General features: G+C 45.2%; 1 protein-coding gene across 5 annotated transcripts in view; it reads right to left on the bottom strand.

Annotated features, from left to right (window-relative positions):
• ADAMTSL3 (ADAMTS like 3) overlaps positions 1 to 27697 on the bottom strand; it is a 171978-nt gene that overhangs the window by 42503 nt on the left and 101778 nt on the right. For all 5 annotated transcript variants that reach the window (XM_039858473.1, XM_039858472.1, XM_039858474.1 and 2 more), the window contains 9 exons: positions 24030 to 24168; positions 22907 to 22957; positions 22095 to 22299; positions 19287 to 19434; positions 17813 to 17897; positions 13624 to 13913; positions 7186 to 7315; positions 2443 to 2635; positions 2175 to 2354 (listed from right to left, as the gene is read on the bottom strand). In XM_039858473.1, coding sequence (XP_039714407.1) covers positions 2175 to 2354; positions 2443 to 2635; positions 7186 to 7315; positions 13624 to 13913; positions 17813 to 17897; positions 19287 to 19434; positions 22095 to 22299; positions 22907 to 22957; positions 24030 to 24168 — 1421 coding nt within the window. The remainder of the gene's footprint in view (positions 1 to 2174; positions 2355 to 2442; positions 2636 to 7185; positions 7316 to 13623; positions 13914 to 17812; positions 17898 to 19286; positions 19435 to 22094; positions 22300 to 22906; positions 22958 to 24029; positions 24169 to 27697) is intronic.

Genomic DNA, 27697 nt, shown 5'->3' with positions numbered 1-27697 from the left:
GGATAATGACTGACAGAGTGGACCTTCACCCAGAGCTCGGGTTATTTCCTACCCCCAGCAATGCCAAGATAAAGGTGACAAAATGTCCCAAATGAGGTTCCGGATTTTGTAAAATAGAGTCACAGACTGGAATTTCTTGAAGGCATTTCTATTCTCAGCACCATTGATAAGTTGAAACTCTCTTATCACTAATATTATGTGTGTGTGTGTGTGTGTGTGTGTGTGTGTGTGTGTGTGTGTGTGTGTGTGAATAACCCTTTCGTGAAGTTCTGTGCTGGCTAACGTTTTGCAACAGATGCTCGGAGCAGAGAGCCCTGATTGTAACATTTGCCAATTCCTGGGGTGTAATTACCACCGCTGTGGCTGGTTTCAAGCTGTCGACCTGGTGTCACGGAGCACAAGGTGCGGAAAGTCACAGCTGGTTCTCCCAAGTGGCCGTGCACTGGCTCCAACACATCACCGCCTTCGTGAGTCACCAGAATGCCACACTTGGAAACCCAGATGTCCTAGACTTGCCTACAGCTGTGCTTTGTAAACGTTCTCATCGATAAAGACCTTTTCCTTTCTCCTTGGCATGGGGGTACAGTTCAAGAACGGGAAGTCGGCAGGTCCCGGGAACTGAACAGAGGAGGTGACGAAGTTGGAGGGGGTCAGTGGCGTGAAGTTGCTGGTGCCCGGACAGAGACAGGGAGTGAGATGGAGGTGAAGAGGCTGTCCTTTTTGCTTTCTCACGATGAGGCTACGCCCCATTGGGAGAGCCGGTGACATGGAACTGAACAACGTAGAAACTGTTGCCAGAGGTAGAGACCCATCCAGAGAGGTAGATGCAGTCAGGTAAGTAGGAAAAAGAACACCAAGGAACGCCATGAAGTTAGAATGACGAAGGCAGGGAAAATGGTCAGGTGTTCTCTCAGCGTGCAGAGCATAAGGAACAAGGAGAGGCCCCTGGGCGTCAGTCACGGGTGGCGCCGCAGAACAGGCTCAGGGGACCCGGATCACAGGAACCCACCATTTGGGAAGACTGACGTATACTAGTCAATGCTCCTTTAACCTGGAAAGCGGTATAAGAACGGAAGGCTCCTTTCTGCCTAAACCTTCATTTGGATCTAAGGAAATCAAGGTAAACCGATGAGCCACTGAATGAGCAAAGGCCAAGCCTGCCGTGAACGCAGCCAGTGTCTGGGAGAGAGGACGGTTCCAGCTGCAGGCGAAAGGCCTGGCTCTGGGGCCAGGGTCAGTGGGCCATTCCAGCGTGGAATGGCTTCATCCCGAACCACGAGACAGACGGCTGTCCCTAAGTGAGCCGTCCTGTGGCAGAGGAACCAGTCTGGCACAAAGCTTTAGGGATGGTGGCAATTTGGGGTCAGAGTCTTTGCCAAAACAAAGCAACTCTGAAATGAGAGGAAATTTCAACTGACAGGGGAAAAAAAAAAAAAAAAAAAAACGAACCCAGCAGGAAACCCAAACTGCTGGGCAGCATGTGTGCCTGACTGGCCCTGAGTCAGAATGTCCTTGTTGGTCTCGAAGGCTGAGGCCAGCTCTGCTGTCCTGCCTACGTGGGCACACCTGCTCCTCCCCCGCAGTGCTCATTTCCTAGAGAGGTGTCCTTGGCTGGGGCTGGCGGAGGTCTGTGTCACCTCTGGAATTCGCAGGAGCTTGCTCTTTCCCTGATGCATGGTTGCCTAGGGAACTGACCGGCCTCAGGTCCAACCCAGCGGGGGGGGGGGGTCGCCTTCTCTTTTGTCTACTGTGCCTCCCAGCGAGACTCCGCACACTGAATGATTTTCCTGTCCTGAGTCTGCAGGTCTGAGCTTCTCTAGAGATCATGACTTCAACACTATTTTGTGTTTCTCCTGACCGTGCAGAGACTCTTGAGGAGAAGAGTATTCACCCACTCGGAGCTCTGTAGGACCTGTCAGCCATCTCATGGCCGCTGGCCTCAAGGACACCGTAAGCCAGCCAGATGGGAAGACCATATGGATGCTCAGGAAATAGCTCCCCGTTGACATGCAATAACGATTGTGAGTTAAGGCTGGGAAGCGCTCTATGATTTGAGGGAGTGGAGACTTCACTGCACCCGACTCCCAGCTCTCATCTTGGGGAAGAAAGACTTAGAGGCTGAAACAAAGGAGGAAGCAGAAGGCAGGGACGGTCCAGGTGGGGACGGGGCTTACCTTCGACCAGTCTCCCACGGCTAAGTGTGGAGGGCAGTCGGTTCTGGCACAGGACTTACGAGACGACGCCTTGGGCCCTTGGCACAATCCATCCGACAGATTCAGAAAGCTGCCATCCGTTAACAGCTGCCGGCAGGCAACCCTCCGATGCTGAGTCCCCCCGCCACATGTCCTGGGACACTGAGGAGGCAAAGGGAGGCGGGTCAGCGTGGGACTCTCACGATTCCAAGGGTGGCGGGCTGGCCATGGAGTCACCAGGCTGTCATACCTGCTGCCATTCTTCAATGTGCCAGCTAGGAGGGCAATCGAACTGATTGCACGCTTGTAAGGCATGGGGCTTCTCATCCCTGCATTCCTCGGCAGGGGTGGGGGGCTCCCCGGGGTGCAGACAGTGCACATCTCGGGTCTGGATTCCAACGCCACAGGTAGCTGAGCAGGGCCCCCAGGAGCCCGTGTGCCACCTGCATCGAAATAAAAGTGGGGGGAGTTGGATGATCCCATGAGTCCACGAGCAACAGCGAGAGCATGGACAATTTCAGGTTCTTCTCCAGTCACCAGACCTCACACTCCACGCACAGCCTGTGGCCACAGGACTCCATCGGTACACGCGATTCAAAGACAGAAGGACGGCGTGAACAGACAAGAAACATCAGGGATGTGTTTAAAGATTTGACCCATCCGGGAAAGTCCAGAGTAAAAAGAAGCAGGTGTCTCCCCGTCTTCATCTGCCGCCATATAGCCATAATAAAAAAATCTCGGTTTTGTTTTGAATGGAGCTCCAAGGCAAGGATGATGTATACAGGTGTCAGAAGAAATTTTAAATGCTGAAAAGCTGACACTTCAGGAAATTTTCGGGGCACCTAGATTCATTATTTGGAATACCCCTAGAAAAATTCTTTTGTGTTAGGAGCGGATTTACCATACATATTTATAATGTGATTCCTTTCCAATAAGATCTTGGAAAAATTGGGTTTTCTCATGAAACATCTGTGAAAATGGAAAACCTGGGCAGCTGCTTTTCGTGCATATTTCTAAACTACCTTCAAGGAAGATTCTCTCAGTTCAGGCCCCCACCAGAGGCATGAGTGCCTAGTTCCCTACGCCCATGTCAACACAGGTAGCGCCATTTAAAAGAGTCTCTGCCCATCTGATGGGTGAAAAATTGTGCACCGCGGTTATTTCAATTTGTGGATATTTTATTATTAGCAAACATAAATTTTTAACTAGTTCCTGCAGAGACATAACATGAGGAAATCATTTTAGAATGTTTAAAATGTACATAAAAGGGTGGTTTATAACAGTGGAAAGACAGTAAAATTTTTAAATTATGAACTCCCACTCATTACGCCTTTGTGGGAATTTTAACTCACGAAGGGAAGACACATTCCTCCACACAGGATTTGCACTTCCTCTGTCAAGGCCAATGTGAATTAATATTTCAGATCACAGAATCCGAATGACTACAAAGCTCCTTCCTACTTAAAGAACTCCTTGTGGTTTTTAAATTCTCGGGACAGCCTTTTTTTAAAAAACTACTTTATTGGGGGTATGACTGATATGTAAAACTACTTTATTGGGGGTATGACTGATATGTATTTAATGCATACAGCTCAGTGAGTTTAGGGATAAGCATACACCCGTGCAACCCTCATCGCCATCAAGGCCACAGACATGTACACCGCCTCCCAATTTCTCCTTCCACCTCTTTTATCATCATCATCATCATCACTATCATTATCGTTTCTATTACCTGGCGTGTGATAAGAACAGTCAATATAAGATCTACCCTCTCAGCAAATCTCATGTGTACAATACAGGATTGTTAGCTACAGGTGTTATGCTGTGTAGACCCCCACTAGCTACTTGTCTGGCATAACTGTAACTCCGTACCCTTCACCGTTACCTCCTCCCACCCTTTTTCCCATCAGCCCCTGGCAACTGTCATCCTACCCTCTGCTTCTCTCAATGTATTTTAGACTCCAAGTATAAGTGAAATCACACGGTATTTCTCTTTCCACGTCACACACTGGGTCGCCGCTTTAGATTCATGCTTCAGCCGGTTTTGGGTTTTCCCTTTCTTTCTTACCAGCTCCGTTCTACATTTCTTTTTACATATTTCACCCAGTATTTTGGAAGCTTTTAGGAAAAGGACTTTCAGGATGTCTAGTCCATCATTAGGCTAAATCTGGATGCCCACATTTACGTACTGAAATAATAAGTTTAGCAAGTTTAGCTCTAGGCTGAGCACGATTTCCCCTCCATATTCTGAAGATATATCATTCCTTTGTTTTCTGAAAACTCCAGCTGCTAAGTTCTTTGTCGTTAATACGTCTTTCCTGTCTTGTAGCTTCACTGTTATGTACCTAAGTGGGGATCCATTTTCATACACTTCTCTTGATACTAGGAGTGGATGTTTTTTAAGTGTCAGTGAACAGTTTATTTCATAGTTCGCTTCTCTGCCATTAACTACATATTTCTTAACTTGCTTCTCCCCAAATCTTCAATTTTCTCTGCTTTGACTTATTTGACTTCCTCAATGCTATCCTCAAGCCACCAATTCTTTCAATTGTCTATAGTTTATTCTTTTATTTCATCGACTTGCATTTCTAGGTTTTTTAATTGATTCTTTTTAATGCCTATCCTTAATACATCTGCCTATTTCTGTTTCATAATTTCTAGCTCTTCGTATGGATATTATTTATTCATTTATCTCTCCAAAGATCCTAATAACACTGACTTCCGCATCTTTTCTTCAGGTCGTTCCTGTATTTTAATTCCGTCTGGAGTATATTCCTCTTGCAGTGGTGCCATCTGGCGACCATCTTCATTGGGACTGGATTTCTTCACGTGGTTTGCAGGCTCATTTCATCTTGCAGGCTCAATCCAAAGGCAGGTTTCTCTCTCTCCACCTCCCTTCCTCCTTTTCTCTGTCTCTTTACACCCGCTGTCTACGGTTTGGCCTCCGTTTGGCCCTCGAGGGTCTCCAGGACCAGGTCTGTCAGGGACAACGTGGCACCGGAAGCACTGCCGGCGCATGGAAGATCCAATCCCTGAGCCCCCCGGTCATCTGGGGCTGTGTCTGGTCACGGGGCTCTCTGTGTTTGTCCCTCACTCCTTGGGTGAGCAGCCTCATAGAAACAAAGGATTCAGGTTGTGATCAGCAGTAGCTTTTTATCTAATTCCATCACAAAGAAGCGGTGAGCCTGGTCCTTCTCCTCATGAATCAGGAGGAAGGTGGTCAGTCCCGATTTACCCTGACTGCTTCGGGGCCTCAAGCCTGGAAGAACCACAGGCCCAGTTCCACTCACCGCTTCACTCTTCCATCCCCTTCCTAGCCCAGGTGGCGGTTTTCATGATTTTGCCCTCGATGTGTCATTTCAATTTCCCTGTTTTTATACAGCATCTACCATTGGTCGGCACTGGGGGCAGAGTGTGAAATTAAAACACCATCTTCCCTGGAAGCCTGTTAATTAGTTATAGTCTAAGTGATTCCATCGAAATTTCCAGGAGCTTTGGAGGTGAGGGAAATCCCCGACAGTAGATAAATATAGGTTATATTTTGATGACCATTAGACTACATGGCTCAATTTTTAGAAGGCTCTTTTGTTTGTTTGTTTCACTATTAAAACAGTTCAGCTTACGTGTGCAACTTATTTGGAGTGACTTCAGGATGAAGTCATCTTTCTTGAAAGTATATAGCTAGAAGGATCCATTAGAGGCACAAGAGACTGGAAATGGAACCATTTTTAGCCAGGAAATGGGTAATAATTTCTTACTAAGAGACGATAGACTAAATACAGAATTTTTTTTTTTTTTAATTCAAGAACCGGTTAACAGTGGGTCCAGAAACACATCACTCTTCCCTCTCGCTTTCCTACTTGCCTCCCCTACAGTGCTGAATCCTGTAGGAGAAGGAGGCTCTCCTTAGAGCAGTGGGATCGTTATGTAACCCTGCATGTTTCTTCAAGCTGCCGGCTCTCTCCTGGAGAAAGCAAACTCCATAAATAGCAGACACTCAGCAGTTACAGGCCAGGCCAGGCCAGGCAAGTAACCTCACAGAGCAAATAAACAGACAACACCCTACCTTGCTGGAGTCTGGGCTAAAACATCAAATGGATTTGCCTTTGGGTAAATAAAGATCAGCTGACCGTCTGACCAAACCTCAGTGGTAGGTTTCGCCCTGGGGTGATATCTTCCTGCTATTGCCCTTGGAGTCAGTAAATATTTGTATGGAAAACATTACGCAACACCCTGTTCCTGTTTTTCCTACACCACTGGTTTCTAGAACCTAAAACATTTTTGTCAACTTACCTTTATTTTGGCATTGATCCTTTGTCTCTGTTCGGGTTTTTTTTTTCCCAACCTTCAAAAAGTTTATTAAATCTACAACTTTGAAACGAGGAATAGTATTTCCCTTTGCATAAAAAAACAGACTCTTAATTTTGCTAAGTGGCCAAGACATACTCATTCGTAGCTTGGCAGCTCTGTGAGGAAGACACTGCAGAAGATGACGTGCAAAGAGCTCTGGCCGAGGCACAGTGACGAGGGAAGGGGGGTCCCTGTCCATGGCCGGTGCACAAACCAAAGAAAGTCAGTGGGCAGGGCAACTGACAACACCCCATTGTGAGCTCTAGGTGACGCAAAGGTGATCGCTCAGTCATTCGACAAATATGGATTGGGCACCTGCTGCGTACCGGTGCTAGCTCGCCTGCGCTCCGTCATGTGCCATTAGGTGAAGACGGAGAGGAGAAAGAGAACAAACCTGCCAACCTCCAAGTTTTGCCACTTGGTGTTCATTCACGTGTGATGCACAGGAGAGTCGGGCTGAAGGGGACCCCTGCTTAGCACGGCAGCATCTGCACATCAAAGCAAGAACCTGGCTGGGGCCTGCGTTGAGCAGAGATGGGGACGCGCTGACGTAGGCCTGGCTGATCTACCGGGGTGAGATCTCTGCACATGTGTACTCCCCTTCCAGACACGGTGTGTCCCAGGAGCACAAGACGGCACGTACCTGGGTGGGCAGGGTTCCGTGTTACAAGCCTGGCTCATGGCTGGAGGGCGGTGGACCATGTCACACAGGGTTTCGTTGACAGTCTGCTGCGTCTGGAGGTGCAAGCACACTGCTATCGCTTCTTGATGACCTGAAGGTGGGAAAGAGGAAAAAAATGCAAGTGACTTAGAATAACTTACTGATGGAAGAAAGGAAACCGATTCTTGGAACTGCTAGTTCTTAAGCCACTGCCCTTGCGACTATGTGGAGTGAGTGCGGGCTGCCTTCAGGGTCGATGTGGGCGCCAACGACTCCATTTTCTGAAGTCCCCCAGGCTTTGATATGCTCTCGGGCACCTTTGAAATCAGCCCTTCTACTCTCTCCCTCAAATGCATGCACCCTGAAACATTAAGGAACATCCCCAACTTCCTTTCTACCTTCAGATCAGTATACATTCCAGATGTGCTCAGAGCTGGGAGGTCCCACAAACGAATCGTCAACGTCCCACAAACGAATCGTCAACGTGTTCCTCCCACACACGCACAGCAGTTTCTCTAAGAGGAACTTGCATTTCAGCTGCTAAATAACATTTCTCTATATAAGTGCGTACGTGCTAAATTCAACGCAGAACCCTTACAAAAATTCTCATTATGGTCCGAGTTCCTGTCCACTCTTATCATAATTAGTAATAGGTCTATTGCCATAGCTCTCATTGAAAAAGTGCTTTGGAGTATGCAAAGCGCTTTCAAGTATATTATTGGAACCTCTCAGAATCTCGAGAGGCTGAAAGAGTGACGTCGTTATCTCCATTCTATTCATTTGATAATAAGGAAATTGAGGTCGAGAGAAAAATTAAGATAGCAGAAAACTGGTAGATTCGAAACTAAGAATTCGATCTCCTGCCCCCTAATTCAGCAGGCTTTCTTTTGTGCTCCTGGATTCCAAAACGCAAGGCAGCCCACCGGCTTCCCAACGCAGGGCCCGTGCCTCGTTCAGATGTGAAGGCCGACAGGCATATGTATTTGCTCTGGGGCCGGACAGGTCTGCCTGACCCCCAAAGCCCAAGTCTCCACCACTATTCTGAGACATAAACAGTTACTGAGAAATCAAAATGGAACGAAATACAGATCAAGCTCTTGATGGAAAAAATCAAATAAAAACTGTGATAGCAACAGTTGATGCTATTTGAAATATGCAAACACATTCAGTTCCATGTGAGAATGTGTGTTCCGTTACGAGACTATGTATGGTTCCTTTTCCAGCTGCCATGTTTCAAGTCAACCATTTTACGATATTTACAGAATGCAGTATGGGCCAAAAGTATATATAAAATATGTATGTGTGATGTTCAGTTCTTCCGACTAAATTGTCTCCTGCTTTCCTCAGCTGCAATCTTGTGTTCCTGGCCATGCATGGTAGGATGCAGTCTTAAACCTCCATGCATCTTCCACGAACTTGTTTTTTATAAACACTGGCCACCCTGAGATACAAGGTGACACTTCTACAGCCTCACGACTCTGGTTCTGGTTTGCAAACGTCCAACTTCCTCGGTGACTTTACGGGGACACAGATGTTCATTTTCTAGCAGGCTGCATTTCTTTTTAATCTGAGAAAAATCCCATAGTCTCCCACATATATTTTCCTTTGTAATCAAAATCCTTTAGAAAAATAGATTCGGAGACTATTTTGGCACATTTTCTGAAGACTGAGCGGGTGGGCCTCCAGGCATCAATGTTATCTCATTTCAACCACTGTGGATGGAATTGGATAACACTCATGACAAACTTTTCCGTCTTAAAGCAAGTTACTCAAAAGAATGTAAGCTTAACCGAAAATTTAGGATACTTATTGAAGTAGAATGTATTTTCCAAAGACAGTCACAAGAATAACTCCTATCCCAAAGACTGGACCGACAACGTGATTTTCATACTTTTCACTTCAAAAGGTTTGATCAAACCTTTATATCTTCAAAAGTAAAAATTATAAAAATAAGTTTACTTCATCTTACACGTAATGAAATTTGGGTAATAATACAAGTATGAATTTAGAAGATATAATATAAATCAAGTGTTGAAATTTTATCCCAATTTTTCTAATAGATTCCTCTGGCAGCATGAGACAGCATCCCTCACTTAAGATTTGACTTCTGTAATGTCAAAATAAGAAGGTTATTATTGTTTTTGGTAAAAAAAATACTCAACACCTTCATTGACAATTGAATTAATGATTAAAGTGTAAAAACACAGACTCTAAGAGAGTAAACAGAGCCAATAAGTGAGCTAATACATTCCCTTTTGGGAGTTGGGGTTTTTGCAAACAAGTCTTGACTGATTCCACCTGCCAAATAACACACACACACACACAAATGTAATAAATACCAGAGCAATGGAGAAAATCTATAACCATAGCCTATTAGGTACTACCCTGTATTTACTATATTAAGCGGTAAAATAAATATGGGAAAAAGATTTGAATAAGACAATTACGTTGATTCAATAACCAAATAATAGCCTTGGCCCCTAGAAATAGATATTCTACGCCCGTTCTAAGCACTTAATGGAACAGTAACAAAAACTGATCCTATCTTGGTCTGTAAAAAAACTGCAATAATTTCAAAAAGCCAGAAATTACACAGGTAATGTTCTCTGAGCATTACCAGTGCCCGAATATAAATGAACAATAAACAATGAATCCCCCAAAATCCAACCATGAGAATTTTTAAGAAGGCATTGCCTATAGAACTCCTCGGTCAAGAGTAAAGAGAGCACACATGGCACGAAAAAAGAGATGAGGGAAGCTTAAAGCAACTTGAGACTAGACGAACAATCTGGACAATAATCACAGTATCTTCGCGAAGTGGGTAACTTTTTCCCCAAGGTAATCTAGATTGTGGAATTTACTTAAAAAGCTAAGAACTTGAATTGACCATAACAATAAGCAGGGAGGAAACGAAGGTGATGGTCCGCATGGAGCTGGGGTGCTATTTCTCCTCCATGCTGCCCCCAAAACAGGAACAGGAGGGAAGTTGGACTTAGACAGTTGTGGGAACCAGCTCTTTCAAACTTTCTAAACAGCTAATTTCTGATATGAAGTATTTAAGATTACTGAAAGGTGCGGAGAACACCAATTCATCTTGCAATGCCGTTATAAACCCATAACAGAAAAACAAATAGATCGTACCATGTTATGAAAACGAACAGATCTACTTCATGCAGCGTTGCCTATGATGCTGAGTTGAGCATGATGTTTTTATTTCAGAAACGCATAAGAAGCACAGACGCATGTACACATGTACGGATTATACAGATCCATGCCTGGGGCCATATTGAAAAGCCTAGTTAATGTATATTTTCCCCTCTGCTGAATAGCTGGCATGATTGGGTAGGGCTACTATAAGCTCCCAGGTAATTAAAAAGAGGGGGAGCTATAACATGTTACGGACCTAGCGAGTGCCCAAGGACAGCATCATTCTTGATGTCAAAATGCCAGCCTTGCAACACTCCAGATAGTTGAGTTCTTTTGAGGAGACACTGGTAGAGATTAAGGGCTGTCTAAAGCCAGTTGGCCATCTGCAGGGCATCAAAAACGTCACTGGAGCCCAAGAGGAAGTGACCAATTATCCCAAGAGGAGCTGGAAGAAACTACGGCTAGAGGTCTGTCCTAACGTGAAGTGACGCGGGGAGGACAGAACAGCCAGTGGTAACGTGCCACGTCGGCAGCATCTCGCCCCTCGCGTGGTGGTGGACGAGACCGCCTTCCCGCAAATGGGAAAATGGGAATGAAAACCGAACTGGCCCACCCATTGTCCAGGCACATACTACTAGCCTGTGCTCTTGGGAGACAGCGAGGTAAAAATGAGAGGTCATACATGCAACAAATAGTATGAAATACAAAGAAAAACTCAGATGAGACGTATTCGTGATGTAGAACATTATAAAGCCTTACCACAGGGTATTAAAAAGTAAGCATTTCTTCCAGAATGTATATGTGCGCACACACACACACACATACACACACACAATACTACGTGCATGCTTACATACATATACTCTGGAAGCTGGAAACTGAATATGTCCAAATTCTTCATGCTTTGAGGAATTAGAAAAGAATTGTTGCCACTTCAGTACGAAAGCTGACTTATGAATGGCATTTAGACATCAGTAATGACAACGAGTGGATTAATTTTATTCCCTGTATGACGCGATGATAAGTTAGAACATACAAGTACATGATAGCAGGACCTGACGAAAAGTTTATCGTTTTGGAAATCTGCAAATGGCATACATTATTTTTCTATGAGAAACAGAGATGTTGAAGGAACAACTATACATGGAAATCCGATTTTCCTGTGGTTTTAAGTCTTTGCAGACGCACCCTCTCGGCTGTCCAGAGTGAGCGTTAAACACCCACATTCATCACCACACACAAGTGGACTTGCAGGAGCCGACTTCCAAAACCACATTTAAATGGATCGATCCACAGCGAGGTACGTGTCACTGCCTGTAAGCAGTGCCACTGAGAAGGTGAAACCAGTATAACAAAAGCCATGCTCTCTCGAGACGAGGACTGTGTCTTCTTCACGTCATCTCTTGAGACTGAGCATGGAACCCGGAGCAGAATCCTGGAGTCCAGCACAGAGCAGGTGCCCGGTTCCCTGTATTTATAGAGGATTTGGGTTTCATGCCTGATCTCTTCAGTTTTATGGAATTTAGTTATCTATTTAAAAGAAAACTTTAAGCTTGAACCTTAGAAATTAAAAACATTACTTTTTGCAAAGTTAGGAGACTTATTAAATGTACTTATAGTTGAACCAACTTCCTATTAAAAAAAATGACAATTATATTGTTCATTTTCTATTTGGGATTACATGATGGCCTTTGAGCCTCAGTTTCCCTAGCTGTATAATTTGGGTTACCGGGTATCCAAGGTTCATTTTAATGATATTATTCCAGGATCATACAATACAACACACCCTCACACGGACAAATTGCAGTCTGAGTGTTGAAGGGTTATCAAGTTGAGCTTTGTTCAGATTTGTAACATGTGTCCCAGATAGAAAGAAAGCAGACGGGCACCTTCACATCAGCCATCTGAATCCCGAACTGCATTTCGACACGTGCCAGGCGTTTCTCTTCTCACGGCAGGCTGAAAGGTCCTCAGCACCAATGAGGACAAACTCAGTCAAGTTTCACGAAGCTTGTGTGTGATACGTGAATAGGTCATTCTACTACTCCTAGGTCTATGCCGAAGGGAAGTGAGAACACACGCGAACACGAGAATGCTCAGAGCGGCATCATCGCTCATAACACCCGAGATATGAGAATCGCTCAAATTCCTGCCCCACGAATGCATAAATAAAAGGCAGTACATCCACGTGATGGGACAGCATTCGGTCACAAAAAGGAATGGAGTACTGATTCATGCTACGATAGGGACGAACCTTGAAAACACCGTACCACGTGAAAGAAGGCGGTGACAAAGGACCACATATCTCGTGATTCCAGTTATAGGAAATGTCCAGAATGGACAAAAAGTAGATTATCAGTTGCCGGAGGCTGACACTGGAAGGGAAAACAGGGAGTGACCGCTTAAGGGTACAGAGTTCTTTAGGGGTAACCTGTTGTAAGACTGATTGTCCCGGTGGTCGCACGACTTCGTGAATATACTACAAATCACCAAGTTGTATAGTTTACATAAACGGTACGGCATGTGAAATATCTTAACGAAGCTGTTACAGGAACCATCCCAGAGGAGTGAGCCATCCTGGGAGTAGAGCCTATGGCCATCTTCACGGCAACATGGGGGATCCTAACATTTTGGCATCTGGCTGCAGAGATGCACCCTAGCAGACCTGCCCAATTAGACTTCACTGGTCATTTTCGTGGGGCAACTCCGAGTGGTCTGCTGACACCCAAAGACACACAACACGTCACGCTTCCCCAACTGGAGGGGGCGTTGGCAATCAGGAAAAAAAATGAAATCAAGGATGAGGGAGGGCTAGGTGCAACAGTGCTTCTACCCACGGTGGCATTTCAAAGCGAGGATGAACCTAAATGTCTTCTGAAGATGACTTCTGACCGCATAGCATCCGACCCCGCAACCCGAGGCTGCCTCGTTCTGCACCTGGCTTAGGCACGAGACGGCCTCCACCTGTCGGTTCTGCATGTTCCTACTTATTTCTTGTTAACCAGGGACCTCGCTCCCTGTCTCACTGATACAGCTGCTTGGGCCAAACAACATAATATTTTTTTGGTCAGGATATAGTCCGACTATCCTTTATCTTTCTAGGATAACCACAATTTAAAGGAAATAAAAGGAAAGGTATCGTTTTCAGTTATCCGAACGAGTTCACCTCTTTTAGACTTTTGCTAATTGGCATATTTGGCTTCACCGATCTAGTAATTTCTCAAACCATCAGCAAGACAAACATAACGGTCCCTTCGGCAAAGGATCCAGTACCTCCCAAACATGTCGCCGAACAAGGGGTAAAGCCCGCATACTCCCAGTCGTAGGTCATCTGGCTGTCCTTCTCGTGCAGGGGGACGTCCAGCTCCAGGGAGGCCGGGCTGTCGTCACACGCTCGGAGGAGGCAAGGCCGCTCGGCAGGCAGCCGGGGGCCCGCACACTCCTCCTCCGGCAGCTCCGTCTCCGTCTGCGTGAACGTGAGGAGCACGCGGCACTTGACCTCTCGCGCCTGGACGCCTGGGCCACACGTGGTGCTGCAGGCTGACCAGGGCTCTGGGATGAACCTGCGGAACACCGAGGAGGTGAGCAATCATGACACAGAGGCCACAAAAGGAGGAGTGACATGCATTCTACGAAGAAAAACGACAGTGACAACAGCTCCATTCAGAGGGACGTCGATCCATGTGGAAAGCTGCTCTTTCGTTGACGCTCAGGCTAAGTACTTCGCAAATTTTCAAATCTTATTAGCAACAGAGGGACTTCTCCACGAGAGATACAAACTCTTTGCATCCATTTTATTATTCAAATTCTGTGCTCCGGCCTTTCTAAAACACCATGAACAGGTTTTCTTTACTGTGTGGTAATAAATAAACCATTCTGTAGAGATAACTTCTAACCCGATTTTTTCTATAATGTGGGGATTTTCACCAATATTTATTCAACAAATCTTCATCGAGTTTACCCTTTGTTAACAGGCGGAGTTTTGTTCAACTTTCTCAATATTGAGGCTCTAAATGGTAGGTGACAGATGCTTTCTACTGAGTAGATGGAGCTTTAACATTCTTTTCTATTTAATATATAAATACACTAAACATCTGAGTCTCCTTAAAAATATTAAAGGTACTGTACAATGAGGCCAAATAAAGCACTTATTCCTTATCCTGAGTTACTGTCCACTGAATAGAGGTTGTCAATCTCTGGCCTCCAGGTGGAACCCAGTCCATTCATTTCTGTACAGACTGTCAGCTAAAAATGATCTTTATGGACTTAAATGGTTGGAGAAAAGAAAAAAGGAGGAGGAAAATATTTTGTATCCTGTAGAAACTACATAAAATTCAACTTAAAGGGTCCATCATGAAAGATTTATTGAAATACAGTCACGGCCGCTGGTTTGCCTACTGTTGATGGCTGCTTCCGTGCCACGTGCAACAGACACTGATCCGCCTGCAAAGCCTAAAACATTTACTGTCTGTTCCTCTGCAAAAAATGTTGACTGATTCCCGCACTGAACTTAAAAAACAAACAAACAAAAAAAAACAGATTTGGTAAGGGCATATATATTTAAGAAACTCTGAAGCCACCCTTGCCTCGAGAGAGTTAACGACGAATAGGCCAGAAAAGAGTTCTGTGATAGAGTAGGTTTGGCAAACTCTGAGCTCAGCAACATTCAGCAGGTTTATATACTGCAAAACATCCCCAAAGATGACGATGCATGAATGCATGCCATAAATACTTAAGAAGGTGCTGGGACTGGCATCATTCCGTAAATTTAAGTACACATCGACCTCTAAGGGGTAACGTTGCATTGAATAACCTCCAAAAACACTGCTGCGGTGTTCGCTGAAGTCACAGGGCTTAGTGTTTAAATCCTCGAAAGATAGGGCTGTCAGGGTCTCTCGGAGTTGTCTGACCTTCTTCCCCAGACAAGCCCTCATTACAGCACATCCTAGATAGCAAAACGGGACACCGTGGCTATATGTGAGCCTAGGAAAGAAATATCAGTTATCTTGGCTCCCAGACCCAGGGTTCGGCACTACAAACCGGGAGCTTTCAAGAGATGAGTGGGTCATACTCATTTTAAAGCTGGAAAAGTCAGTAAAAATGGCATCACAGATGATTGCTATTTAAAAAAAAAAAAGTAAACGTGAGATGTACAATTTGAGATGTGCCTCCAAGACCTGCTGACTCCTCGGGCCGTACCCTTGGTGCCACTGTCACCTTCCCCACCTCCACACTCAATACCTCAGCGTCCGGGTGTGGCCACATGGGCCCGTCGCCTTGCCTGCAGTCCCAAACGCCCAACACACAGTTCTTCTGACACCACGTGCACCTCAGGGCCTCAGGTGATGGACCCTGTCTCCCGGGAAACCATCCCTGAGCCCTCCCCCTCACGATACCGTCACGGAATCACTGCATTTTTTGTCCCCACGAGACCGACCTCAGGATGGAAGAAACTTGAATCCGGATCACCTGACATAAAACTGGAGTTCGCCCTACTATCACACGACAGACAGTCACCGTCTGCCACCGAAGAGCTCCGAAGTGGTGGGCGGTTTCTTAATCTTCCTGCACCTGGCTTTCCTCCTCCCTAACACGACACCTCCTCATGGGATCCTCGTCAGAATGAACCCAGGCGATCCGTGAAGAACAACCTGGCACACAAGTCATCCTCCCCGGGAGTGGTTCTTCCTGCGGCCGGTAAATCACAGGTCTGAACTAGAACCCGCTTTGATTTCAGCAAGTACGATCCCCATGGATTTGAGAAAGCCATGACGGGGACACACGCGGTGTCCCGACCTATCCCATTTCCTTGGTTTTCATAGGGGGGAGACGGGAGAAGGGGCATCGCAGCTGTGGAAACGTTGCGAATCCCACAGAGATGACGAAGACTCCAGGGAAGAACTTTTAAAACAACAAGGAACCGTATCAACTGCCGACACATTCCACAGCGGAAAGCAAAGGAGGTCAAAACTACTGTTCCCTTGGCTTAACTTTATAAGCTATCGTTTTTATTTTCCTAATTAAAAAAAAAAAAAAAAAAAGCCTTTTGAACATCCACTCCCTATGTCAATTCAGAGTCCGGGCCACGGTAAACCACAGAAGCAGAAATATTTATCTTCTCCAAGAGGGTTTGGCAGGCTTTCCTCGGAGGATCTCAAATCCAGCTACGCTCATCCCTCCTCTCACTGTCAACAAGCAAGCATCCCCAAACCACAAGAGACAGTGGTAATAAAAGGACGAACTGGAAGCTGAGCTATGTTGCGGTTTTGCTCGAAAATCGAGGGAAAGAGCTGCCGGATGGGGAGGGAGGAAACTATAAACTTCACACTAGGCAGCCAGGGACAGGCCAGAAACTGCCAGCAGGGTGCATTATACGGAGAAATTGCCCAGAGACCACAGAGGGCGGGGCGGGGGCGGTGGGAGGTGGCCACTCGGGCCAGCAAACAGGTACCGTGGGCTCCGTCCTCCATGCTGGGGACAAAGGAGTGGCATCTTGCAGGAAGAGACAGCATATTAGCTTCACTCAGTGAACAAGCAGAGGAAGACACCAGAGGTCAGAAGGGGCTGGCAAAAAATGCAGGGCTGGAACAAATCAGGAGCCTGACTCGGCCGTAGCTTACACGGTGCTACCCTTCCCCAGTGCGTAAAATATACAGTATCTCAGACCTTGAAAGGGACAGAGGTGAGCGGCAGCTTGCGTTGGGCAAGGACAGCCAACAGGTCAGTGTGGCCGTAGCACTTTGTCCAAGGCAAAGCGAGGACAAGGTTGGGGACGGGGCTGGAAGCCAGGCAGGGAAATACCCTGCTCCATCTGGCTGGCCGGTGACCGATTGTGACTCTCTGGGTGATGGGGGAACATCGGGATAATTCTGAACGCTGGAGAGAACCAGATCGGTGGCCCAGTTAGCCCACTCTGGTGCTGCGCAGAGGGTGGGTTTGTGAGGGCCAACTGGAAATTCAAAGACTGCTGTAGGTGCTGATTCTAGGCTCCAAAAACCAACAGCACTGTGTTCTTTTCACTGCCTGACACCACAGCAGCTCTGTGACTTCTCCTTGTAATCCCTTGAGCCACCTGGTACGTGTCAACTTCACTGGTTGTGTAGGCCCCCAACTTAACCACGGAAGGGCTGGTTCCCTGTATCCTCCTGGGATGGTCCTTGGTCAAATCATGTGTGTTAACCTAGATCCAGGAATTATCCCCAAACTCTTAACTGTAACAGACCACTGGGTCTGCCTTGAGTTAGATGATGTCATTTTTTTGGGTGCTTCTCACAGATACTGCCAAAGCAGGATTGCCGAATTGTGAAATAAAGAATTCTAGCCAGCTCAGGCTCTCTAGAGTCGGTAAATCCGGGTCATTTGGATTTGAAAGGTATTGCTGTGCTCCAATGAGTACAAAAATTACATATGTCATGTCAACTAGCTATGCCCTGATCGCCCCCATATAAGGCCCTGGACTTACGTTGGTTCTTCTGTTGCCATTCTGGTCTCTTCTAGTTCTTGTGCTTGTTTCAGCCAAGGTAATTTAGCTTCCACTGGACCTTTTTCTAAGAAAAAAGGGACACAAACAACAAGCTTAATTACTGTTAATCATTAAGGAGCTGGATACATGATTCTTCGTCGAAGATTTTTGTCAACAAAGAGGTCATGTTTCTCAGATGTGGGCTGAGTCCTTTGGCATGGTACATTAAGTGGCTTCTGGATTGAACCAAAAATTTCTCTTGTGTACTTTCTTGAATGAACACATTATCAAAATGCTCCCACAGCACAGTTGAATATATTCTCCAAGTTAACATAAAATGCTTTTTGTAAATCAATACCAACCTCTTGCTGGCATATTGAAGTTCTTACTTCAACTGTATCGGCATGCTTTCCTTTGCCATAAATTCTTTTTGCCCACTGAATAAAGCATTTAAGGGAGAAAAGCAAGTGAGAGAGGGGTTTAAAACACTGGGAGGCAGAGAGTCTGTACTTTGCTTGACTCCAACTCTCCCTGTTGCTTTGATGGTTGTGGAAGAGAGTGTCCATCACAGGGACCTACACGGCAAGCTGGTGCCCTTCCTGTCCTCCTAAGACATGAAAGAAGAAACAATCTAGTCGCAGACTGAGAAAAAGTAATCTGGGGCTGCTTCAGGGAAATCACAGACACGAACGAAATGACTATGGAAACACCATCGAATGCAGAAGGAAAGAGAAAAACTTCACCAGTGAAGGTACGTCTTCGGGCTCTGCACTCTGCATGGCAACCTGTGAGCTTTCTGGAGGACAGACATCACCAAATAAACACTTGTTGGCTCCTTGGCACTGACAGGTGGGAATAATCTTTCTCCCATTGCCACAAAGGAACCACGTGTCATTCGGGTTGGCAATACCTCACTAATGTACATGGAAATACGTCATCACGGCTAGAGAGGAAGGAACTTCTTACCCGTGGATGCTACCCATTCTGGCTCATTCACATGGAACAAATGGGAACTACGAAAGACATCCTAAACGTATCCACAGATCTAGACTGGGGACTGAAAGGGTTCATTCGCTCCATGGCAGGCAGTGGGACACCTGACGAAGACGATCGTGTCCCTCCCTCATGAAGCTCACACTCCCGTGGAAGAAATGTATAAAACATTAGGGAACCGAGAAGAAGGGGAAGCATGGGGGCATTTTCCTGTTCTTCTTTCTCTTCCTTCCCTTCCTTTTCTTTCCCCTCACCCTTTTCCTCCTTTTTCTTCAAGGTGGAAGGGGCATCAAATTATTTTATGTCCCTCCAGATCAATTAATCCCAGAAGTCCATCTTCTGCATCTAGGCGGACGGGTCTCCTGTAATCTGCCAGGAAGACCATGTTTATAAGACACTTAGTAGGTTGAAATATAAATGGCGCAATATTGGAAGAAGAGCTGGAAAACACCACCTGATTTAACTTTAACCACAAACCCACCTTTCGGTTTATAACACGGGATGGGAATGATACACTCTTCTTTGATGTGTAGCTTCAGTTGTGGGTTGCAGCCGCCAACGTGCTGTCCACGATGGTTGATACACAGCACGACCCGGTAACGCAGCCCTCGGCCACAAGTCACTGTGCACTTCAAGGAGGACAAGAGAAGCCAGTGAAAGTCTTGCTCACCAAGAGATCCACAAAGGTAACAGAGTCTCATGCAAAGGAAGAGCCGCTGACCTACATGAATATTAAACACAAAAGATGAGGTCACAGTGCAAGGAAAAAGTCGAAATGCCTGGAAATCTTTCTGCTCATTTTTCAAATTTGAATAAAAATCGACACGACATTATTCAAAACAGTTCATGAGGATGAAAGAAACTTTTCTAAAATATCAATAAAAAAATCAAATTTGGATGAACCACGCTGGAGGATTACCTTCCTCTTCTGTCTGTAGAAACCCATCTTGCCAAACTACTGTGATGTGAAGAGGCTACCAAAGAATGTTCAGCCAAAAGTAAAAAACAAACAAACAAACAAAAAACTCTAGACATTATCAAGCAATTAAAACTAATAAAAACGTTATGCTATTTTTTTCCTGAATTTTTATGAAGTCTGTGCTGTATTTTGTTCTTGCTTATAAATGGAGTATTGTCATGTGACATCTAGCATGTCTCTTCAACTTAGCTACATGTGTTTGTGTGTAGTTTTTTTAATTAGACTTAATTTTTTAGGTTTTTAGGTTTACAGGATAATTGAGCAGAGAAGACAGAGTTCCCACATGTCCCCTCACCCCGTATACAGCTCTCCCTGTTAGTAACATCTGGCTTGAGTGTGGTGAGGTTGTTACCATCCATGAACCAACACTAACACGGCAGCATCCACTTAAGTCCAGAGATCACATCTGGGTTGTTGTCAGCTTCCAAACATCTGTAATTTCTTGCCATTTCTTTTCTCATTCTAAATGAACATTCATTCAGATACCCAGCATTTGCTTTTTGCATTCTTTTATCTTAAAGAGTCACCTCCAATATGTATAAACTTGAGGCCCCACCAATCAACTCCTGAGAGGAGCTGAGAGTCCTAGTGCATCTGTGACAGAACAGCCACTGTCCTGCAGATGTGACGTCACTAATCCTCCCCACATACCTGCATGTCAGTAGCTCCATTCCCACTTAATGGATGAGCAGATAGAAAGCCCGCCACCTAAGAACCTTGCTCGAGGCTGTTTTATTCTCACTTCATAAAGCACAAAGATTCTTTCCTGAGTCCATGATGCCATCTGCATTGTCAAAGGCAAGATTTAGAGGACACAGGCCTTTTCCAGCATACCTGTGTCTCCAGGAAAGGCCAGATATCAGGTAACCTCTCTGATTCCATCAGGCCACTCATGACTACTACGTAAATAGTGATGTCTAAGATTAGACCCTATGTCTCGGAAACTGATTCACCTACCCCAAATTTATCCATTCGAAATGCATGGAATCTTGGGGGGGTGGGTATGTTGGCTGAGAAAGAAAATGATATGACTATAAGATATAACTCTACTAGAACTGGCCATTCCTAAAGACTCTCATTTCCTACAAGACTAGTGTCCCCTCTCCGAAAAGCTGCACGCTCACCCCAAAGACGCCATCAGTGTTCACGTATCCAGAACTCCTCTTTGGAGCTAAACAGATCCGTAATGATAGCGAATCTCGAATGAATTTAATTTTTGAAAAAAAAAAAAGAAAAGTATGAAGTGACAAGGAAGTAAACAAGATGAGGTGGTTAACGGCCCTCTGTTTTGATGTCGTAAGTGGACACAGTCATGATATCGATGGGTCAGGGGTGGTATGATGGCTTTAATGCCAAAACAAAACATATGGGCAAAGCTTAGAAGAGCTGAAAACATGCTCGGCAGGTTGTAAAGTAATGTCGATTTTCAACCACAGGTCATGGAGTGATTTTTGGCATATAACTGAGGAGTTCAAAGAATGGAATGACCTTGCTCTAATAAAATCCTTCCGCCTCGGTCTACTTATTTACATGAACAAGCTTTCCTAATGTGTACGTGCAAAACAAAACAAGAAATCCACAGTAAAATTAAGAATAAAATTATGGCTGAACCCACATCCTATTCTAGTAATGAACTATTTTTTTAAGCCCTATTCATCTTCTAGACTCATTTCAGATGAAAATCTACTTTCTGTGTGGAATCATGATTTACCAAAGTTTGAAATATATTTATGTTGTCTTGATTGTGTACTAAAATTAAATATAACTTCATCCAGGGGAACATTAATATTGAGAGCCTTATGACCAAAGGAATTTAAAATAATTCTAACCACTGCACATTTTCTTAGAGAAAAGCAGAATAATGTAAGCAATGAAAGACTTTAAAGCATAAAAGCACATTATATTAGGACAAATTTCTGTGAAGAAAGTGTATTGAAAATGTGAGTCCAATGGGGAAAAAACACAAAATATCCAAATTCTTTAGGAAGAGCTTGTTCGTACGTTTTTTAAATGAAAGATGGCAACATGGCATTTCATCCTCCTGGACACCTTTTTTAAAAATGCTGTAACACATTATTTTAAATGTCAGCATTCATAACATATTAGAAATGACCTTTTGATGTTCTTTTCATTTAAACTTGTGATTAAAAAAAAATCGTTTTTAGGTGTCAACCTAAATATATATGAAGAGATATGTAATTTTCCAAGCATCTCTTTGGGGGCATGTGAACAAAAAAAGAACCAACAACATAGCAAATACTCATTACGGTCTGAGCCGTAATTAACAGCGGCCTGTGGGTCCCATCTCACCTGAGACCAGTCCATGGCGATCCACTTGGGGCAGTCGAAGAGATTGCACGCCTGCATGACCTTGGGCTTGGGCGCGTACATGCACTTCCACTCCTCCACCTGCAGGATCTCCCCGTGCATGGACTCCTCCACGCACACGAAGCTCCGCCTCTGCATGCCGCCTCCACAGGACGCCGAGCACGCCGTCCAGGGATTATGTTCCCAGCTCAAAAGCAAATAAATAAAAGCACGTTATTCATTTGTGGCTGGTGGGTTTGTTTCCAGCTCACAAGAAGGATCACAGAGGTGGCCGAGCCCAAGGAGCCAGGGGCATGGAAATGAAGACTGCAGTCTTCACGGCCATACGCCAGCTCCGGGCACAGGTGTGTAACGCCCTCGTCACCTTCCACGGAGCCACTGTGAGAACCAAATTATTTAAAATGCAGAGTGTGAAAGCAGCTTTAAGCTGTCTCTGAACTATAAAACACCGAAGGCCAGTATTTCTAGAGAATCACCGAAACTCAAAGTCAGAAAGGACTTCACGAGTCATCTAGGCGGGAAAAGGGGTCCAAATTTCTGATCACTTGCGATGCTTGAGCTCCCTCCTCGGCACCCCTCGCCCAAGACCTTCTCGACACCCCCGGTGACGGCAAACATTGCTGTCGGAGGCAGCCTATCCCACCTAATGATTACGGGGCTGAAGTCTGTTCTGCCTTAGCTCTCTCTTTAAAGGGTCTGCCATCCATCCTCCTACATTTTCACTACTGCTATACATCCTACAGTCCCTTGCAAACGACTTGGAGTAAATTATGAAAAGTAAAGGCATCACTCACCGAGGAAGAGGCTGGAAGTGGTCATAGGGCATGATCTCTTTGAATCCATCACTACAAATGAAATCGTTGTGACACAATCATTTCTAAATCAGTGAGCACATCTATTAATTTGACTAGTATAGATTTGACATCCCAAAACACAGATCTCTTTCAAATGGAAAACTATGCAAAGTGCTATGAACAATTCACCCAAAATTCAGCCACCATCTCCTTAATTTCCAGAAACATCTCTGACATATACCATCCTCAGTTTGATAACGAAAATATAGGAAAAGCAACCAGCGGCACACATTAATCAAACGGAAAAGGTTCTCTTAATTTAGCTCACTCTCTTCATTCCTTTTATTCACCTAAAAAGGTTATTATTTTGATAAAATATATGAATGATATGAACACTGTCATATAGGTAGGACCTTCAGAAAAGCATTTTATTTCACAGACTCCGTCCTTTGAAAAGGTCTCTATTAATAATCATGGGACTACAGGAAATGGGCAGTTCAGTGACAGGAAATGAAACCCACTGAGAATGCTTCCTTCTCCACTTGCACACCTCCACGAGAGCCAACCAGACAAGATCTGGGCGATTCTGGGACTGGATACTGTGTCATTATTTTAAGATCCTCTAGCAAAGCCAGGAAACCTCCCCAGGCACTCCAAGTCAGCAGGTACTACATTATGCAACAGGAGGGTTCATGCACTGCCTTTACGCTCTGGCGTGAAAACTTGTACTTCCTTGCACAATGCATAGCTATCCTGAATTTAATGTGAACGCTCCGGGAGTCCAAACGTGGTCATGGGTGACCGGACTGAAAAGCTAACAAGGCGAGTTCAAGATATTCGGGAACTGGCACCATGGCGCCTGGAGGAAGAGATCTTTAATACCACAGATGCTGGAGATGTTCAGAGAGGTTTACTAGGAAAGGTTAAATATGGCGGAAACACAGCCCACAACAAGAGAGAGCTTGGAGGCGAGGAGCCTAACTCCCACCGACCACGGTTAGCGACGCCAACGCCGGTACCCGCCACCAGTGCTGTGGAAGGGGTCGCTCGGCAAGGAGTGATCCGTGTCGGCTGCAGCCGATCTGTCTCTCCCGAGAACGAGGAGCGCGGGCAGCGGTGCTACCTGGAGGGGCAGGGGTCCATGCTGCACTCCCTCAGCTTGGGCTTGGGCTTCACGTTCTCGGGGTAGTAGTGGCAGTAGTGGTCAGGGACCACCCTCTTCAGGCGGATATCCACACACTCGGCCGAATTGAGCTGATAACCTGACGCGGGAGAAAGGAGATGGCTGAGTGTGGCACCTGCTTCGGTTTCACCTGGCAAAGTTATCCCTCGTCACGCACGTTTTTAAAAATTATTCTTCTTTAAGAAACGGGGCGGTTCTCAACCCTGGCTGTATAACTCAACCGCTCGGGGATTTTTAATGTACATCGATGCCCAGATCCCCTCGCAGTCCAATGAACTCAGAAACCGGGTGGCTGGATCCAGGGATCGGTTTTGTTGTTGTTTTTTAAGGTTCTCAGGCTCTTCTAAGATGACTAAAAGATTGCCAACGACTACTTGAACTGATTACGGTGGTCTCGGAACTTATAACTAAGAAGTTATACTAGAGAGCCCTTTGAAAAACGCTTGGACCTTTGTGCAGAAGGTTAGTTATTCTGTGTCCTGACTTCGTTGTCACATCTTGCTGTCGTCACGGCACCCAGAGACCCTACTTAATGTTTACATGCCCACGTCATGTTGTTTTGCGTGTATATCTGTTTTAACTAAAAAACTGACCCTGTCTTTTACATCTTGGTCTGTTTTCTACTTTTCTGACTCAAGATTGCATTTTTGAGAGCCACCCTGCTCTGGGCCGTTGCTTCTTGTCTGCTGCGTAGTATTCCACTGCTTGCAGAAACCACAGTTCGCTGTTTGGCTGTTCTGGGTACCTCCAACACCAATTAACTTCTATAACTGGGGATTAAGTACTGTCTATACAGGGAAGAACAGAATCCATTCCCCTGTATCTCCCTCTGCCTCACAGGCCTTTGAAGGGCAAGAAATGAAGGCTTATTCCTAGCTCTGTTAAATTCAGTTTGTACCGACTCTATGGAAAATGAGCATTCTACATGGATGAGCGCTATAAATTAAAAAAACAAACAAACAAACAAACAAACTCACAAAGGGGCACTTCCATTTCCTGAAAGAGCTGATTCCAGGTTTGCTGTCACCACAGAAGTGCCATGTTAAGTTTTTCTCTTTTTTTTTTAAGGTAATTTTTCAAAACCAGAATGAGCTCTTCTGAGGAAGCCCAACGTTGAGTTCTCAGTCTCAGCCAATCGGTCTAAAGATCTAAAAATACACTAAAAGGCCTGATTGCCGAGAGGAATCTGATTTTACAAACCACTAGACAGTTTTCTACAAGTCATGGCTTGGATGGAAGCTGAGCATAGAAGGACAGACCGGTATGCATTATAAAAAGCAAGGGCGAAACCACAGGAACGAAAATCCAAATGGAGTCAATAAAATGTCACTCAGGTGCCAATCTCTGCCAGAAAGCCCACAATCTCAGATGGCAACGGCAAGCTGGTGCTTTCTCCAGACTGACCGCAAGTGTCCCACACAGATGATTTCAGACAAGACCAGGAAAATCCATCCGAGTGCCTAGGAGACCGGCAAGCTAATTTTCTCTATTATCCAAAAAAAAAAAAAAACTGCAAAATGCCATTTACACAAATCATGTAGATTTGATGACTAATATAATTAAATTTTCATAACACTTTCTTTGTGGCTTTTATATGCGTGTTTTCATTCCCCACAAACAAAATCGGAATGAGATTATAGCTCCTGGAATCAAAGAAAATTCTCTCTTCTAAATGGAAACATACTTCTGGAAGGAGACGCGGCACATCCGGGGGTTTATAATTTGAGGAGAGACAGTTAATTTTCCTCCTTAATTTTGGGGCAGTAGAGATAACTAAAAGGGAAAGAAATAAGGCAGACTGCCTTCCTGTATTGTGAACAAAGTCTGCCAGTGTGCGGAAAAGCGCGGGCTGTAGGGGGACCCCCCCAAAAGCAGCCTCAAGTTCCCCTCACGTTCTCACGACCACTGCTGTCTTCGGTGCATGGTCTCGCTGATAGGTGCTCCCATTTGCGGGGCCAGCCAGACCGTCTGTGTGTCCTTGGGTGCTCAAGGAAGAGACAGATCTACTCTCCTCTCAAGAATGTCACCAACCGAACTGAGCTGAATCCCATTATAAACGCCCCTCCCACAGGGCAGATTCTCTTTTATCTTATGAGTCCAAATGGGAATGTCTTTCTGAAGAACAGCATGTGAGAGCCAGAGGATAAGTTAAAAAGAAAGAGATGTTTGTTTTTCTGCTGAGTAAGGATTCAAAAAAGAGCCCCACCCTCTTGGAGGTTATAATTTGGGGTCCATGAAAGACTCATCTTCCCTGAAGCCGTGGCCCGCATGGGTCTAAGGAAGCGCGTGGGGTTGTGCTTCCGGATATAAAATACACATGAAGAAATCCACAGGTATGTCTCACTCACTCTAAGCCAGGTATGGATCTCATAACTTATCACGACAATGCTAGGATCAGGGACAGCCAAGAGTCATTTTTGACAAAATGAGGTTTAGATTCTGACATGGCAGATGATCCCCGAGTGCCCACTAATCGCCAGGCACTGTCCTGTGCTCCTTGACACAGTTCCTCATCTTGTTCCCCAACAATGCCACAAGGGGGATCATTCTATTTGACCCATGAGGAGACGAAGGCTCAAGAGGCTCAGAGACACCTTAGAGCTAATTCATGGCAAATCCAAAAAGGGGGATCGAGACCCTCTGACTCCAACTCTACTGCTATTCCATGGTGCCGTGTGGCTTCTGGATGTGGACACTGGCATGCAAAGTCTGTAGAGCTGGATTGGCCAAAGAGCTGAGGTCCGGGTTCAGAGAGATTCGTTGGCTCTACCCAGATCTCAACTCCAAGCCGTGTTTTACCTCGATCAACTTTAAGAGAGGGCACATATTTTTAAAAATTCCCCGTAGAGCCTGCTGCAAAGTCAGCGACTCCAAGATCTGAAGGCGTGCTTGCCTCAGGACGATGCTTATGGTGTTCGATAAAACACGTTTCCCCCTCAGTTGGAACCGAGCGTCAATTGAGAGACGGTGAGAGCTGGCAGGGACCTTAAGATGATCCACCCCACTGTTTAGTTTCCATCGTGATTCTTTTTGTGATCGTATTCTGGTTATGGAAAGAAATATCAGCTGCCCATCTAAGGGAGTAAGAGGATTTTTGTAAACGTGTTTAATTAAATTTTTACAAGGTCCACTTCAAGGAAAAACTTCAAGTCAATAATAGTGCAGGGGTAACACAGATATGGCAAAAATTGTGGAGTGAGTGTGGCGACAGATGATACACAAAGACGCTACTCTACAGAGAGATGGCTCTTCTGATCGGGTGCACCGTAGTCTGCTGGAGGGCCTGCTGAACCACTCGGTTCAATGGTCTGTGAACACCTTGAACTAAGCGAAGGGCAAGCAGGACCTTCCTGTTACATTAACTAGCTTCCTTTCGCTTTTTGCTAAATTTATACTCCTTATACTCTAAGAAAAGACAGGGTGGAAATCTAAAGGTTAGAACCAACAAATCTATGAACTTGATCGGCCTGGGCAAGTCGCTTGGTCTCTCCGTTTCTCAAGTTTTCCACAGAAAAATTAAAATGATCCGTGCTTTAAGGACAAAATGATACGTGCTTTAAGAAGAAAAATGCAAGAATGCCTGCAAAACGTGTTTCCCGATTTTTACT

The sequence above is a fragment of the Pteropus medius genome, unplaced genomic scaffold (assembly GCF_902729225.1).
Source record: "Pteropus medius unplaced genomic scaffold, Ma_sr-lr_union100, whole genome shotgun sequence".
NCBI lineage: Eukaryota > Metazoa > Chordata > Mammalia > Chiroptera > Pteropodidae > Pteropus > Pteropus medius.
Note: the sequence above shows the minus strand (reverse complement) of the source record. Positions and strands in the feature narration are given on the sequence as shown.